This window comes from Nicotiana attenuata, chromosome 11, assembly GCF_001879085.1.
Source record: "Nicotiana attenuata strain UT chromosome 11, NIATTr2, whole genome shotgun sequence".
In the NCBI taxonomy this organism is placed as follows: Eukaryota; Viridiplantae; Streptophyta; class Magnoliopsida; order Solanales; family Solanaceae; genus Nicotiana; species Nicotiana attenuata.
Genome location: NC_031999.1, coordinates 60,420,067 through 60,438,594, shown reverse-complemented (window position 1 = coordinate 60,438,594; position 18,528 = coordinate 60,420,067). Strand labels below are relative to the sequence as shown.

Sequence of the window (18,528 nt, the reverse complement as noted above, 5' to 3'; positions counted from 1 at the left end):
AGACTTGGTTTTATAGTAGAAAAGAGTGGGTGATGTAATACTTTTGAAAACCAAAAAAGTCTTCCCCTCTAGGGTTTTTGTGTCTCTCTCTTACTCTGTCATTTTTGGATTAGCTTAATGCTAATATTTTATTAATAACCTGACAAAGTACCATACAAAATTTCTCTCAAAATATAATATTTAAATTGCTAGCTTTTTCCATAATATGTTATCTTATTATGTGGATGAAATTTTACATCTAAAATCAAGAAAGAAGCCTCCATCCTCTTAGTTTGTCGCCAACCTTGCCCTAAAAATCTTGGATTATTGCTCTACTTTCTTTAGGTATTAATGCAGATAAAGATAAATTTGTCTCCAAATAATAATTTGCAATACATATTTTCATCCTATCTTGAACCATAATTAAATAACATATATGTATTCGAAATATATCTAAAATGCAGTGCCACAGTTTGGAACTTAACTAAAATTGCTTCGATATGAATTATCCGGAGAATGCAATGTCTGATATANNNATATATATATATATATATATATATATATATATATATATATATATATATATATATATATATATATATATATATATATATATGGAAAATGCTTTAAAAGAAGCACTTGGTAAATCTGAACAAACCATTATAAAGGTGTCAAGTTTCTTTGTTTATTCACTTGCTAAAGAATTTGAGCATTCAATCCAAAAACCTAAAGTAAAATTAGATGGATCGGAGCAACTCAAAAAATTATAAACTCCTTTAGAAACTCTTACACGAACTAATGAGGACAAGTGTATTCTCTAACATCCTCCTGCACGTTAACCCAATTTTAGATGTGAAAAAAGACGTGTCCTTCTGATACCATGTGAAAGAATTTGAGCATCCAATCTAAAAATTTGAAAGAATATGGGTCGAATAGCTCTAAGACATTATAAGCCCCTTTTGAAAACCGTACGCAAGCTAATATAAGCAAATTAATTCTCTACAATTTTTTAACATGTATTTTCTCAATACCTATATTTATGTCTCGTGAAGAATGAATTATTTATCGTTGTCATTCTCAAGTAGTTTCTAAAACTTAATTAATGTTCCATTTTCGAGTAAATGACTTTTTTATTACTTAATGCGAAAAAGTGGTTAAATAATCAAGAAGAAAGAAGTGAAATAAATTGGAATGGAGCAACAAATTTATGTGGGTAAACTGTTTGGACTCCAACATGGTAGGGCATTTTATGTCAGACAACTTGCATACTTTGACAATTTATCCATATTCATAGTGGTTCATTTTAATCATTTTGATGGAACAACGTTAAGTATTTAAATTAGTTATGGGCAAGTTGAGGATATGAGAAAGCCAACTAAAAGAGTTCTACATAAGATATTTGGGGAAAAATAGAGAGACTTAACGAAAATATATATAGGTTACTATAAAAGAACAATATCTAAGAGTTTAAGTTATATACTATGTTCCTATAAAGAATTTTTATGTTATCACGTCACTTAAAAGACAATTACATGTATGCTTTCTTAAAGTACGGGTGTTGTAATCTTGAAGATAAGATTGGTTGTATGTAAAAATTCCATACACAATATATATAACTTAAAACCCAAAGACCAATTTTTGGACAAATATTACTTTTAACCCGCGGTCGAAATTATCGGATCCCGCAAAAATGTATAAAAATTGTATATTTATGTATATAATATACGGAAGTATATATATATATATATAGTCGGCTATTATTTTGAGTTATACTGTGTCACCCACCTCCCCTTTTTTTGTTAGCAATAGTTACGTACTTGATGAAGCCTCATAGAAAGACATTAGTTCTTCGATGTTATCGTGGCTTCAATTTATGTAGAATTAAGATGAACTTTACATAATTCAATTATTTTTAAAGAAAAATATCCTAGTTTAAAAGTCATTTTTATTTCTGTCCGTCATAAACGAACCATAAAGTCTTAATTAATGCAATAAATTAATAACATCTTCTTACATATCAACGAGTTAAGTCGCTGATTACGGCAATAAGGGTACTTGTCATATTTTATTAGTTTCATTTAGACACCCTAATTGAAACAAGTTAGCTAGGGTTTCAAAATCAATCATCAACAACATGGAAATAGCTTTTAAACAGAAAAAAAAGGGGCAGCCCGTTGCACTAAGCTCCCGCTATGCATGGGGTTTGCGGAAGGGTCGGACCACAAGGGTCTATTGTACGTAGCCTTACGCTGCATTTTTGCAAGAGGCTGTTTCCACGGCTCGAACCCGTGACCTCCTAGTCACATGGAGGCAACTTTACCAGTTGTGCCAAGGCTCCCTTTCAGCTTTTCAAAAGAAATATAAGAAAAAAAACAAATGAATATATTCTAAAAAATTCAAAGCTTTTTGAGAGAGAGAACAAGCTAAGCCAGCTTCATTGACCTTGGTCCCTCTACTGTATATTAAATTAAATTATTTCATAATAAAAACTTTTTAAGTTGTGTTAAATAAGATTAATAGAAGGACAAAGAGGTCCAGAACCGCACTTGCACAGAAATAACAAGCAGAAAACTATCAAATTTTCAAAAGGTGTTTAATAAATTAATAAGCAAACTCAGATCTTTAGGAAGAAGAAAACATGTTTCTGTTTGTCTTTCTCCTTAGCTAAGAATCTCTCTCTCCATTGACACTGGCAATTTCATGCATCATCAACAAGACCCCAACACTTGGCTGGTATATAGAAATATAGTATTGATAGTATAATTAAAAAGATAGAAGGGGAGCCTTGGCGTAACTGGTAAAGTTGATGTCATGTGACCAGGAGGTTACGGGTTCGAGCCGTAGAAACAACTTCGTGGAGAAATGCAGGGTAAGGCTACGTGCGATAGACCCTTGTGGTCTAGCTCTTTTCCGGACTGTGTACATAGCGGGAGCTTACTGCACCAGGCTGCCCTTTTATAATTAAGAAGATAAGTATGGCTTTCTATTGGCTAAATACCAAAATAATAATATAATGTAGTATTATTGGTTCTAACTTAATTGACTTTACTTTATGCACCTAAACTAATTCTAGTTAGCATGTGGTAATGTCTCTTATTAATTAGCTATGAGTTCAACTGAACCGAATATTTTGGACACCGAACATGAAAATATATGCGAAAAACATGGTGTACCGCATGTTAAAAGTAGAAACCGCTATAAGTTTTGCAAGCCCTAATTTTTATTTAATGTTGAATAGTATTAGATTAGTATCGCTAAATTTGTTCTTGAATAGTTTTTTTTATAAGACTTCAAGAAATTTCGCAAGAACTCAGTCAGAGGAGAAGCTTCAATCGGCGCAAAGTCAGGGTCTATTCTGGGAGCATTTCCCTCCTCTCGATCCTGAGGCCATAGCAAATATGATGAAATTGATCTGGAACTATACCCACATTTTGAATATATAATTTCAAAAGTACATTAAATGCAGTTAAAAGTTGAACCTATCAAATTTAAATTTTGGATTCGATATATAGTTAGGGGTGGGGGAATTAAGGGGGGAATATCTTTTTGCAAATCTTCAACCAAAACAACCCCACAAATTTTTTCTTCCTAACCTCTCATATACTACAAGTTATTAGTATTTTTAGCTAAGTATGTGTCTTTTGACTTCTTGGAATCTCAATTATCAATAAGTTACCTAGGGCTAAAAGGTAAGCTGAATAGTTAGTTTTCATTAATTTTGTGAAGGGGATTTGACAAAATCTTGATACAAATCTGCAAATGTATAGAATAAGAGGGTGTGTGGGGGAAGGGCAGCTCGTATTGAGAAAAGTACTTATAAACTAGTAATAAAGTATTTTTTGAATTTGTATGTGATTAGTCCGCGGATGATGCTTATATTAGGGTAGATTGTCTCTGTGTGACCTATAGGTCATGGGTTCAAGCTGTGGAGACAGTAGACTGTCTACGTCACATCACTAGAAGTTATTTTGAATGTTTTTGATAAATTAATAAATAAGCGAGCCTCGTAAAGATTTTTTTATTTTTCTAGATAATAAGTATATATATTGGTAGTTAAATTAAAATGTAGACTTCTTGCTTTAGTGTTACTTAATACTTTGTACTTTTGTTTCGTATTAAGTGATGCTTTTTGCTAGCTGGTAGCTACTCTACTTGATATCGATAGTGTTGGAATTATTTCTATTTGGACTTTAACATTAATTTAATTATTTAGTATTATTAAACAGACTAAACAAATATAGCTGGTGTCGGAGCCAGCTTACGTGCACCTTGACTATTCCACCAGGTATCCGATATCTCTCTCCAATCAGCTGACAGCAGTTCCAATTAGGGGTGTGCATTCGATTTATCCATTCGATTTGGACCCTTATCGATAATTACTTATCGATTATCGATTTGTACATATGCTTATCGTTATCGTTTCAATAAGGTTTCGATTTTTTCGATTTCGATTTATCGATTTTGGAGGCTTATCGATTCGGTTATCGATTACACCAATAAGAAAATTTGCGGGATTCAACGGAAAGTATATCGCTATAAACGCGCCTAACTAATATGGACAAAAAGAAGCTAAAATAAGACGAACACCATTTATAATATAAAAATTGTGTCAACAAGCACATGCAACAAACTAAAGTAAGGGATCAAATGTATGCCACCAACACTCCAACGGTATAAAAAAAACAAAACAAAACAAAACACATCATCACGGCTAACTCCGTTTTCCATTAATTTGAACTTCATTCCCTTGATCTTTAAATATGATCATTCCTTAAATGTGGTAGAGGAAATAATAGGGTAAGGGACTTAGGGTAAAGGAAAGGTTATAGATTAGGGAAAATAATATTGTATAGCCGCTTTCAAAATAGTAGCGGAATATATATACATTCTGTATGTTATATTAATCTACACAAATAGGTAATTACTCATTTAACAAGTGTCTACAGTCTAGGGGTGTGCATTCGATTTATCGATTCGATTTTGACCCTTATCGATAATTACTTATCGATTATCGATTTGTACATATGCTTATCGTTATCGTTTCAATAAGGTTTCGATTTTTTCGATTTCGATTTCGATAACAAATAATCGATTCGATTTATCGATAAACCGATTCGAATGCACACCCCTAGTTCCAATACAAGTATCTGGTAATTCTGTCCACCCAAACTTAAGCAGATAAAAAGAAATCACGTAATATTTTCCCCGTTCTCCCTCCTTATAACTGTTGGTGACTATCCCGTAGAAATTGACATCTGTTGTAGGGGGAGAAGCAGAGGAAGACTAGATCCTCATTTAATAACATAATATTAATGCTGCAATCTTATTAAAGGGGCTAATCTTTCGGAAATTATGTGAGTTTTCTAATTCTCTTTGAATAAATTGAGTACCTTAAGATGAACTCTATGAATTTTATGCTTAGCCAAATTCTTTGTTCAAATTAACGAAAGAGAGAGAGAAATTTCTTTTTTATTTTTTTTATCTTTATTTAATTTTATTTTATTTTCTATTCGATTCTCATTGTGTAAGGCGCATTAAAGAGAGAAGCGTTTCCTGCTAGGACTTTTTTTCATACTCAAGCTTGAATTCGAAAACTCTGATTAAAAGAAAAAGAATCTTATTATAACCCTCGATGGTCTCTTAACTTTATTAGTAAGTCTCATATTCTTATCCACTTCACGATATTCATGTATGAACAACATTCAAATAATAAAGTACATTAAGACCATTAGTCTATAAAATTAAACTATAATTCTATGATCCACCTGTAGGCTCAGTCCCCATATATGCAAAGAATTAATGAAAGAGACATTAATTAAGGAGGGGGATTTAAAAATAAGGTATTAATAATTATATATACAGTGTATATTATACACCTAGGAAACAGAAAAATGATCTAGCTAATTACAGGAGGGTTGACAAAGTTGCCCTACAATGGACTCTTGATACATATAAACTTTTAAATAATTAATTTTTATATAGTCTAACCAAATATTCTTTGAAGTAGACCCTTAATGACTTTTGTTTTTGTTCAACAATAATTAATCTGCACCCTTAAATTAATGTAGCTGTTATTATCACTTCATTCACTTTTTGTAGGATAATACTATATATTATAAAAGAATATAAAATTAATTCTTAACTCATCTGTACGATTGTCAACCCCTCTTTTAACAAACCCATAATGAATTACTATATCACATACTGGTATCCAAGGAAATTGACTTGGCCTTATCTCTTTAACGACTTTATTACGTTACCATGCATTTATTTAGGGAGAAATTCAAAAATAGCTGGATTTACAAGTGTTCATTCAAAAATAGTCACAGTTTCAAAAGTAATCGAAATTTAGCCACTTTTCATGTAAAGATAAATTTGAACGAAAACACTGTTCAAAATCTGGAAAATACTCCAACATATTATAATGGAGTTCCAGCATAAGTATACTGGAGTTCCAGTATAATATACCGGTCCATCATAATATGCTGAAAGTTCATACACATGTGCTCCAATCTCCAGTATATTATGCTGGAACTTTCCACCTGTTGGAGTTCCAGCATAATATGCTGGAGGTTCATATACAGGTCCACCGATCTCCATTATATTATGCTGGACCGGTCTCTAGCCACTAGTCATAGACTTACCAAAACTAGCCAACAAAAATTGAAAACCAAATAATAGGGTTCTTTCTCTCAAAGAATCACATGCAAAAATCACCTTCCATATTTTTAAGCGTGATTAGCAACATTAGATACAAGACGGAAAGGAAATTTTATGGACGGGGTAGCAAATAAGGTGATGAAATACAAAAATCTAATACAATATCCAAAAATCTAAACAAAAAAGGAACTTTTTCAATGGGTATAGTTGAAATTCATTGAAAATATATAGATAAGTCAATATACAAAATTTGAGGAAGGTTGGAGGTGATTTGGACTGGTTTTGTATCAAAATTCGTAATTAAATCGAGTTCAAAAAAGTCTTCTGCGACACATGTATCAAACATGTATCACGCATGTATCACACACACAGGTATACATGGATATACATGTGATACACAATTGATACAAAATGATACATATGTGATACACAAATGATACACAGTGTGATACACATATCATTTTTTTTCATGTTCAGCTTTTACTTCGAATTTTCAATTCAAACCACCTCAAAACTTCACCAAATCATCCCAAAACTGAGATTCAAGCTCCTTAAGTTGTGCCCAATCTATTCTAATAACACCCACTCAAAACAAAGCAAAAATTTGATATTTTTTGCTACAAATAGCTAATTGGCTAATTTGGCTAATATTAGTAATATTTTATCAATTGGCCAATTTTTATAATGAGCTACTTATAATGGACATAGCTGGTAATTTCCCTCCATTCTTTCGTTTCCGATTGCTACTGTCTAGCACAGTCTTTATCCTAATATACCTAAAATGATTTATTTGTAAACATCAAATGAGTGTGCTTTTATACTATAACTTTGCTGGATTTAATTTATATACAAGGATATTTTTTGGTGTACAAAACATCTTCATTTAGGCAGGGTCAGAGGAAGAATCGCACTTCAAGAATATAATGTAGGTAGTCTACCTTAATGCAAGTATTAGTGGATATTTTCACGGCTCAAACCCGTGATCGATAGGCCGCAGAAACAACTTTACTGTTGCTCCAAAGCATTTGAATTAATTGGATGCCAAATGAAATTATTTACTCTATAAAGTACTATATATTGATATGTATCAGGCTAGTTGTGAACAGCTACTATTGTATACCGATAGTGTAAAAGAACTTTAATATTATCAGGTCACATAAAAAATAATTACGTGTAACCGTCCAAAAAAAATAAGTTTAGTAACATAGAAATAAGACAAGTTACTGCTTCAACATGTTAAAATATATATAAAGCTAACCCCCTTTTTATAGTTTCATCAACACGAATCTGTTTTGAAATCGCAGTAAATCACTTATACAACAAAAAGAACAATCTAACTATGTTGATAGACCACTAGGGCCGGGATATGGTGGGATGCATGGATTCCTCTACTTTTAATTAGAAATATCGGATTCGAATTATGTGAATGAAAAAAATATTAGTAGGAAGTGCTAGTTTTCCCTTAAACAAACTCTACATAACACAAATTTGAATAAGTCAGGTCACTAGGTATCGGTATCGGACGATAAACCAGAAAAAAACTTTATTAGGGTAATGCTCTACATTTCTTAGAGTGCGGTTTTTTCTCGATCTCTGTATGAACACGGAATACTTTATGCACCGAACTGCTTTTTTTAGATCGTTTGTTTGTTTCAATAACCAGACAAACTTGCCCATTGGCCATTGAAAATTACTGCATTTTTGCCTTCTCATTTCTCAACTCCAATAGTTTTTTTTACTTCTGTTCTAATGAAATCACTCTAAGATTACCTACTTGACACGTCGTAAGTCAAAATAATACATACAAAAAGTTGACTTTTTGTTGAAAAGTACAATCCCGCGTATTAGGTACACAAAAGGACTTGTGCAGTTTCTAGAAATATTAACTATCATATGATGATGTCAAGGAATTTGACCTTTGGATTTACTATTAACAATCTTTTTTTATTAAATTCTTTTTAAACTAATTGGTCCCAGCAAAAATTAGGAAACTAGTCAAATAAAATTATAAAGGAAAAAAAACAACAGAAGAAAGGAATTAAGTCAACTAGGTGTTTATACAAACACTAGCTTGCCTTAGTTAGGTTGGTTTGGTAGATTGGGACAAGAAAATATCAATTTTTTATGTATCTTTATTAAATATAAACTAAACTTTATATTTAGTTTCATGCACTTAGCTCCATCTTTATTTAGTTAGAAGATAATCCTGAATAACTAGACAATACACAAAAGAATTATTAGCAAAGGTAAAGGACAACCATTAATTTATTTTTACTTGAGATAAGAGTTAGCTTCATCCGTGTCGGGTAAACTACTTTATAAGATATGACACAAATTCACATGATACGCGCGTTTTTTTGGCACAATATAGCGTAGCCCAAGAGTGGCACAATATAGCGTAGCCCAAGAGACGATCCATGCGGTTTGTTATGCTGGGCGTTTTTTTGGCCCAATATAGCGTAGCCCAAGAGACGATCCATGCGGCTTGTTGTGCTAAAGCGGACAATACGTTCCATGAGCTTAGATCGTGACAGAAAGCTACGAGATTTGCCTAGAATAAATCACCCTTGAAAGAGTAAAAACCTCAATATAGCACTTCAAAATAGAAAGTAAAATAATTCTAGCAGAGTATAACTGTGTATAAAACTTAAGGGGACCTTATCTCAACAATTTGTTACACTTCAAAAATTCAACCAGGTATAGCAATGGGTGCTTCCTTCATTGCAAAAGTGAGCAACTTGCCTGCCTACAGATATTATATTGTATGCTAATGTAATACAGAAAATGAAAATCATATAACTTCAGATGTATAAATTGTCATTAATTTATATACACTGCTTTACCAGTTCCAACAGATATCTGAAACAAGAAAAATCAAATATCTGACTGAACTGCACCAGCATCATCATAACCTTAACATATGCTGAGACCTGCACAAAGTTGAAATGCCAGCCAACCCCGATGGTCTTCCGGAAGATGCATAAACGTATTACTCGGCTTCAAGATCATAGTATAATTCAAAGTTTTGTAATATGATCTTCAATATAGCACTAGGACGTCCGTGTTGCAATGACTTCATATTGTTAATAGGCCATATGAAGTTACCGGACGAGAAAACATATTTAAGAATGTTTATTATAGTTTGGTGCCATCTTGGGAGACGGTAACAACTTCGAAGTGAAACATGCGCTACCCTTTATTTTCATCTTTCTCCGTCAACATGTGAATGACTGACTGTTTTGGAAGGAGTGAGTATGGTAACTCCTGAAACAGGCATTATTTCACGTTCATTGCCGCTGCCATAGTTCTCAATTTTTGAGAGATTTCTGAGAATGATGGCCTCTCTGCAGGCTCAGGGGCCCAACAACTCTCCATCAGCGCTTTCCATTCGGGATCACACCACGTTGGAATTTGTGGACGCAGTGTATTGTTAACGATTCCTCCTAAATATCATAAAACAACATGAGTAATCCCTCAAGTAACATACAAATGATTTACACACGTCCAGATTGCGGAAGCTGGTTTTGTACACAAGTAAACTGATACAGCCTATATATGGTAAGCAGACACCTTGCATCACTGTAATTTGTGTTGAAGATATAACAAAATAAATAATGCTCTCTCCAAACGTTTAAATTTTTAGATGAGATGGTCACACACTTCAACATGGATGGTATGATCAGTTCCATCCCAGTTCTTGGTTTAACCAATGTTAGGCCCCTATGTTATATTGTCCAAGACGAAAGCAGTTCTTTTAAGGGAAGGGAGGGGATGATTCAAGATGATACAAGCAAGTAAAGGGGATTGATTTCTCTAGCAAACAAAGAGAAAGAGGAAAATAACATGTATTTAGAACGGGCACATACCTATTATTGAAGCACAATGCATATCTGCATATGGTTCATCACCAGTGAGCAACTCCCACATAACAATTCCGAAAGAGTAAACATCAATCTGCATCGCAGAAAATGTAACAATCACTTGATATGAAAGAGCACACATAAGAAGATAACTTCCACTTCTTTAAGGAAAAAAACTTACCTTTTCTGTCACCTTAGTTTTTCCACTTAGAAGCTCAGGCGCCATCCAGGGTAAAGTGCCGCGAACACCTCCTGAGACTAAAGTGTGCTGTTTCACCTTTGATAGGCCAAGATCACCAATCTAACGGGGTAAAGCAATGCAGTGTCAGGCGCTACACATATCCACTACACTACGAGAGTTGCAGTGCTACTGAACTCCACAAATATATATACATTTTTGTGACTGCGCTGTATCGCTCAAGGATATTGCCTAACAAATATGAGATATACCCAAGATTAAAAGAAAATATGAGTATTCATCATACCTTGCAGACGGGTCGATGTGGATCCCGCATATTTACCAACAGATTTTCACATTTCAGATCAAAGTGAACAATGTTTTTCCCATGCAGATACTCCATTCCAAAAGCAGTATCCATGGCAATGATAAGCCTTTTACGACGATCAATAGTCCTGTTGAATAAATAGTTATCAAAGATATGTTGAAGATGCGAACTATCTAGAACTATTGATAATGTCCTTTAACTTAATGAAAGTACGAAAATAATGAAGTCCAACTTAGATATTCACCTTCTAGATAACTGGAAAGCAAAATGTACCTGTCTTTTTTCTGTAAAAACTGTTTCAAGGATCCATTGACCATGAATTCTGTAACAGTTGCTAAAGATCCGTCTGGGCCATCACGAACTACACCGTAAAAAGAAACAACATTTGGATGGTGCAGTGAACTTAATGTCAGAGCTTCCCTCCAGAAATCTGCAATCTAATGACCAGAAGAGGAAAATAAGATCGGCTAAAAAATATAGACTAATTCTGCAGAATGAAGACAAGAATGAAACAAAGAGGCGCTATAAGCAAAGTGTAGGATTAAATTAAATTTCACCATTAGAACTCAGATCATACGCAGAAGTTGTGATAGAAATGCTAGACCACACTTGACCATTGTCATTTCTATCCCTCTTTTCAACTTCTTCCTCTTATTTTCTTCCTTTTTGGGTAGAAAATGGCTAAAGTAATATTTCAAAACTTCCAATTAGAAGGTGTAGGTATTAGAACTGGCCTTTTCCAGTGAACAGTGAGAAAGTATGATAAGTATAAAGGCATTGCCTCAAAAGCCCTACTCCTAGATAACACTTTACTAAAATGACTTGTTCTTCCTCATAAACATTAAAGATAATAATAGAATTTTAGGTTTTTATTAGGGGTGGCAATTTGAGCCCAAACCCATCTAACCCGCCCAACCCGTCCAGAGATTAATGGGTTGGGCTACAAACATTTTAGCTCATGGGTCAATTTGGGCTGAGCCCAAGTTAACCCATTATTTTTAAAGCACCTTCTGACCCATTAAGCAGCCCAAATTCAACCCAACCCGCCCAGTTGCCACCCCTAGTTTTTATTGTGTACATTCAAAATAAAGATGATATGAAAGAGTGGTCATCTTAAAGCTATGCTCGCATTGCAAAAGAAAACTATCAGCAAGAAGGAGAGGATTGTAGCTCAGTGTAATATAACTTACTGATAGTTGGAACCAGTGTTACCTAATATATATCTATATAGTTCGCAGAACAGCAACGTCTTCACGGTTTACTGCCTCAGCTAAAATGTGATTCATTTAAGGGTATGTTCTCCAGAACAGACATCAGTATACTTTAAGAACTCTTGATTTAAAGGTTAGTTTAATAAAGTACAGATAATGTTAGAAGAGTAAAGTAGTACAATTACTAGTAGTAACTTAGTCTTTTTTTATAAGGTAAAATTTACCAGTAGCAACTTTAGTCTCACAAATCCAACTCAACAAAAGGATGGACTCTAATAATCTTTCCTTGTAATTAGGATAGAGAAAGTTAGTGGTTCATGTCAATATTTCATCATTACTAGAACAGCAGAAGAAAAGGGGTTTGCTAGAAGATCAGCGGATCTGGGTGACTGTTTTCAACAAATCACTGTGATCGCAAACAGTAGACTTGTCATGTTTCCTACTAATCTGGGTCACAGAAGTTTGACAAAAGAATCTTAGCAGGAACACAGAAGGAGAAGTGGAAAGAGTTTATGAATCTTTACATTACAACCATTTGCAGTATTCTGATGTCACCGATGAAGAAGTGTCCGACAGTAAATAAATCCCAGAAATATACTTGTTACAAAAGTGAGAAAGCGAAAAGAAGAGGATCCACCAAGCTTAAGACCAGAAGCTTCGAAATCAAAAAAATTGTATAGATTAAGGACATACCAGACGTTCCCTTTCAGATGGCCTTCCTGCGAAGCAACTGGCTTTGATTCTCTTTATAGCGACATCTGACCCCTTCCATTTTCCGTGAAAAACTGATCCATATGTCCCAGAACCCAACTCCCGGATCTCCTCAAGATCTTCATTCTTGATTGTCTGTATCAATGCAACATGAATACACTTTTATTCAAATAATATGTATGAAACTAACAAAACCTGACAAAATATTCATTAAAAATAAATGAATAAAGAATGAATGCAGAATGTTTTCCCTATAATCTCCACAGAAAATTCTGAGAGGAAAGAGATGTAGCAACTAGTGTGATACGAGATTTAACTAGAAAGGTTTTCTCATAATCTCCTCAGAAGAATCAGAGTAGGAATGCGGAAAAAAATGTTAGCTTGAGACTAGTGAGGGAAGGGAAGACAGAACAAAGTGATTTCAAGAACCTGCAATCCCTTCTCAATAGCTTCTTCCTCAGCCTTTGTTGGCTCAATCTTGGAATTGTTAACATTGTCGTCAGAATCAAATTCCAAGCCCCCATGGCCATCCTGTAAATCAAGAGATGGTATTATATATAGAATCACAAATATTAAAATATATGATGCAAACTAATAATAATAATATTGTGACCCTCACAGCTAACTCGGCATCGTTCTCATTCACCACTTTAGCCGCAGTGTCATGCTCATGAATGGAATCAGCATTTTCTTGGACTTCAGCTTTTACATCCTTATCACTTTGTAACTCCACCTTTTCTGCAGAAGGAATCTGATCAGGTAAGCAAGCCAACTGATCCTTTGGGTTAGTCTCAGTATCTGCAAAACCACTTTCTTTTACAGCATTTTCCGGGCAAGTGGACCCAAGAGATACAGGGGTATTTGGATTTTTGTCCATTAATGCTTCTACCGGGGTCCCGCTACACATATTAGAGCCTTCCACCAACACTGAAGGACATAGCTGTTCAACTTCCTGGCGAATAAAACTCTCCTTCTCGCTGACACACATATCAGCAGTTAACCTTGTTCCAGACCTGTTCAACGAAGCCGGCCTATCACCAAGGAATGGTTCTGAATCAGATTTTAACGATGGATCCTCCAGAGTTGCAAAAGTGTGCATGCCACCTGGGGCCTGAATAGCTTCCACAGTATGCATGGACTGATTTCCCACGGTGTGAGCATTTGAGATCATGTTTTGGGCTGGTACATAAGAATATTCAGGCACGGAAAAACCATCAAATCCCATCCTTTTCTGTGAAGAATCAAGCCAAGAATGTTGGTTCTCCATCCCAGCTTGCAACCTAGGACTATTTTCCATTATACCCCTGACAAATCCAGGACTAGCAGAACCATTGACCAACTGTGGTGGATTAGCAACCTCGTACGCAGGACCTCCGTGACTTGGGCTTTGAACATTCCTCCACAAAGAATGTGCAGGCATATTTGCTTGAGGAACCTGGTAGGCAGCATCTGGTCCGTAAGCATAAGGTGGATTTCCATATCGAACTCCACGGTCTTCCATGGAGGGAAGATGAATCTGAGATCCCGTGGCTACCACCTGATCATGATATACCTGGCTAACAGGATCCCGTCCAGTTCGAATGTGACGAAGGTCTTCATAATTGAGACCTTGTGCAAGGACCTGATGCCCGTCAATCAAATTGCTATGGGGAAGTGATATATTAGCAGCATTTTCCACAACATAGTGATCTGTCGACCTACCAGCTCCAGAAGCATGTATCTGTGGTTCCTCAACTCGAGCATTTGATTGATGCTGCACGCTCCACCCTCTTTCATGACTATGAGTCTCATTCTGACGGCAACGAGGATCATTTTGTTCGACGGGGTAGTATGAGTGGTGCAAATTGGCATCGGCAGTCACTGGAAACATTTCTCTTTTTGGTGGGCACTCAGCACAAGGATTTGCAACCTGGTGGAATCCATTTCCCACATCGAAATGAGAATGTTCTCCAGGCTTCCAAGAGGAATCGGGGTGAGGTTGATTGCGCTGAAAAGTCATTCGGCAATGCTCGCAGATACTGTTCCCCTCAAATGCGTTAGCACCGTGAAGGATGTTTCCTGGAAAGCCAGCCTTGTCTGGTACAGGTCCATTCGGAAATAATAATACGTTATCCGTATATTGAGGCTGATGATCATATAGGGATGGATGATTAACCTGAAGACGACTGTACTCTTCAGGCATTCGATCAAAACTTTTCTCTTGGAACTCTGGGTAGGGAGAATAGTACCGCGACGATGAAGGAGAATTTGGAAAATCTGACATTGGCCGTGGATCAAGGTGTCCCGGCTGCCTAGGAGAATAGTATGCTGGACTCCACGGGGCCTCCATTTCATTATACCTCTGATTAACCGATTGTTGGGGCTGAGCAAAACCCATATGTGGAATTGTAAGATGACGCAAGTTGATCTGAGGCATATGCGCATCGTTACTCCTCAGATTATGGAGGCTACCATCAAGATTCATCTGATTAAAGCACTGCTCCGCAACATGGAGATCATCTAATGGACCTGTAACCTGAAATTCATTATGTTGTGCCGTTCTGTATTCCGGGGATTCATTAAGACTATTCAAAGCATCCACATACCTTCTCTCATTATCCCTCTCATCCCCATCACAGAAATGCAATGATCCATCTTGATCAGAGTGAGAAAACAGAAAGATCCTGAGCCTAGTAAATCCGTCACCAGAACCCAACTTATCATATTCCTCCATCATATTGACCACATCATCATCATTCACTACCGAGACAAGAGCATCAAGATCCTCATCAGGCTGCTGATACTTTAATACCATTGCCCCCTCAAAGATCTCCCTCATTTTCGCCATGAGTTCCTCAAAAGAAATATCGCGAGGAACACTCACTATCCTTGTCTCACCACCCACATACCGAAGCTTCCCATCCTGAGGCCTCGGCAATATACTGCCTGAAAAACTACACAAGAACTTTACACGTGGCGTGTCATCGTTAGAACTACAAAGTGAGCCAGGGTTGGTCATTGTGGGGCTATCCATAGAGTGTAGCAAAGGTTCCTGCTCTCTCAGTTAGCAATCAAAATTCCAGCCTTTATCCACTCAAAGTTCCAACACCTTCATCCTATATGAGTTAGTATCAGAACTCAAAATACTCCAAACTCAACACTCCCAAATTCAGCAACTCGAAAGTTCGAGAACGTTAACAACCATGTCCACCAAGAATCATCAATGCCCTAGAAATATTAACCAAACATAAAATTCAAGAATTCTTCAACAAAATAATAACAGAAATCAACAACTAAAGTCGCCTATATTTAGCTCAAATTAATCCAAGAACATACAAAATACTAAGCCAATGAACCAGAACTCTTCAAACCCTTTTAAGTAATAAATCAAAAACCCAAATAAGAATTAAGCGTCAGTAATATCACAATTCCAGCAAAAATTACCAAACCCCAGAAAAGATTCACAAAATTTCCCACATAGTTCCGCAATTCTTTACAAATATGCACAAAAAAGCACAAATTTTTAGCTCAAACAATTTAAGAAAGCTCAAAATATTAACCCAAAAATTCAAAATCCTGAAAAACCCAATTCAGTAAATGAATCAAATAACCCAAATTGAGCATCAAGAATCAGTAAAATTACCTTAAAAAGAAAATGCCCGTCCTCAATTCTGATTACACCAAAGCTTCAAACTTTTTCAATTTTCTGCCAATTCTTGACAAAACCCACCAAAATTTAAGCTTTCTCGTATTAAATCTCCTAAAACAAACTCCAAAAATCTAATCTTTAATCTCTAAAAACCAAAAAAAAAAAAAACAAATAGAGGTGGATTAAAAAAACCTCAAAAAAAACTAGTTATTGGACACCATAAAAGCTTGTGGAAATTAAAAGTAAAGATATTTATTTGCGCGTGTGTGTTTGTGTGTGAAATTGTAGAGAGAAATAGGAGATGCCATGGTTGGGATGATTGATGCTCTCCCTCTGTGTTTTTTTGGGGTAGGGTGGTGGGGGGTAAAGGGGGGTGGGGGTTATGCCAGGTAGAGGGGCACTTGGCAATATATGGGAACATGGAATCGAGGCATAAATTTATCTTCGACTAGGTATATTCTTTTCACGCGCTTTAAAGGAGCGTGTATTGAAATATTCTTGGGGATATGTTATATTTTTATGAAGAAAAGAATAACAAAAAATAGAAAAAAATATGCCCTATGGATGGTCCAAATTAAATGTGGTGAATTTTTTTACAAATTCTTTTCTTACTATGGAGAATATTTTTTTAGAAAGTACATCAAGGTCGTTTTCAATCAAGCAACTATTTGATGGAGACTAAGCGGGCGTTTGCACATAAGAACGGTGAAATTCAAGAAAAAAGTTTTAAAAAAATCAAAAAAGAAATAGTATTTGAAATATACAGTTGTTCGGGACATCAATACAATTAAGAGTTATTTTTGATTAGTTGTGTGTGATTTGAAATGAAAACTTTGAATAATAATTTTTAGGAGTTTTTCGAATTTTCGAAAAATTCTGAAATTCAATTTCAAGTTAAATTTGAGATTTTCGTGGTCAAACGCTAGTTAGGAGAAAAGAATTAAAAAAAGTGAAAATATTTTATGGACAAGCAGGACTTAAATTCACTTTTCATAAATATAAAAAATAAAACTTATCAGGAATATATTTTAGGTATGTCCGAAATATAAGGGGTTATATTTATTATTTCTCTTGACATATTTTCTTTCTTGAATTTAAGAGGTTTTCCGAAAATAATTTATTACATGCTTAAGTGGGCGTTTGGATATAAGAATTGTAAAAAATTAGGGGGGAGGGGGGGGGGGAGAATTTTTCAAGTGAAAATGGTATTTGAAATTTAGAGTTGTGTTTGGACATGAATATAATTTTGGGTTATTTTTGAACTTTCGTGAGTGATTTGAGTGAAAATTTTGAAAAATGGCTTTTTTGAGTTTTTCAAATTTTCAAAAATTTCCAAAATGCATCTGTAACGACCCAGCCAGTCATTTCATGTATTATAGCCCCGTTCCCCCCATTTCTGCTTCTTTATATGTTGTTCAGTTGTATTGTGTGCTATCAGATTGGTTGGTTCGGGTTCGGAGTGGTTTTGCAAATGAAAGAGACTCTTAGTCTCTTACTTAGAAATTTAAGTTGAAAAAGTCAACCGGATGTTGACTTATATGTAGAAGGTCTCGGATGTGAATTCTGATGGTTCGGCCAGCTTCGTCGGGTGATTTTGGACTTAGGAGTGTATTCGAAATGTAATTTGGAGGTTCGTGGTAGAATTAGGCTTGAATTGGCGAAATTGGAAATTTGGCAACTTCCGGTCGGCAGTGGAAAGTTCGATATCAGGGTTGGAATGGAACTCTGGAGTTGGAGTAGATTCGTAGTGTCATTTGTGACGTGTGTGAAAAATTTCAGGTCATTCGAACGTAGTTTGGATGGTTTCGGCATCGTTGGCGAATTTTGAAAGTTTAGAAATCCTTAGGCTTGAATTGGGAGTTAATTTTTGATGTTGTTTTGGGTATTCCGAAGGTTCGACTAAGTTCGTGTATTGGTATGTGACCTATTGGTGCTTTTGGTTGGGGTCCCGAGGGCCTCGGGAAGAATTTGGA

The 18,528-nt window shown here is 35.3% G+C and overlaps 1 protein-coding gene across 1 annotated transcript; it reads right to left on the bottom strand.

The window, feature by feature from the left end:
• On the bottom strand, positions 9,243-16,922 carry LOC109234620. Its single transcript, XM_019400681.1, has 9 exons — positions 16,550-16,922; positions 13,547-16,134; positions 13,357-13,458; positions 12,910-13,062; positions 11,279-11,442; positions 10,985-11,132; positions 10,681-10,800; positions 10,506-10,593; positions 9,243-10,082 (listed from the first exon to the last, which is right to left on the bottom strand). The coding sequence occupies exons 2-9, from the start codon at positions 15,938-15,940 to the stop codon at positions 9,916-9,918; spliced, it is 3,336 nt and encodes a 1,111-aa protein (XP_019256226.1). The 5' UTR covers positions 15,941-16,134; positions 16,550-16,922; the 3' UTR covers positions 9,243-9,915.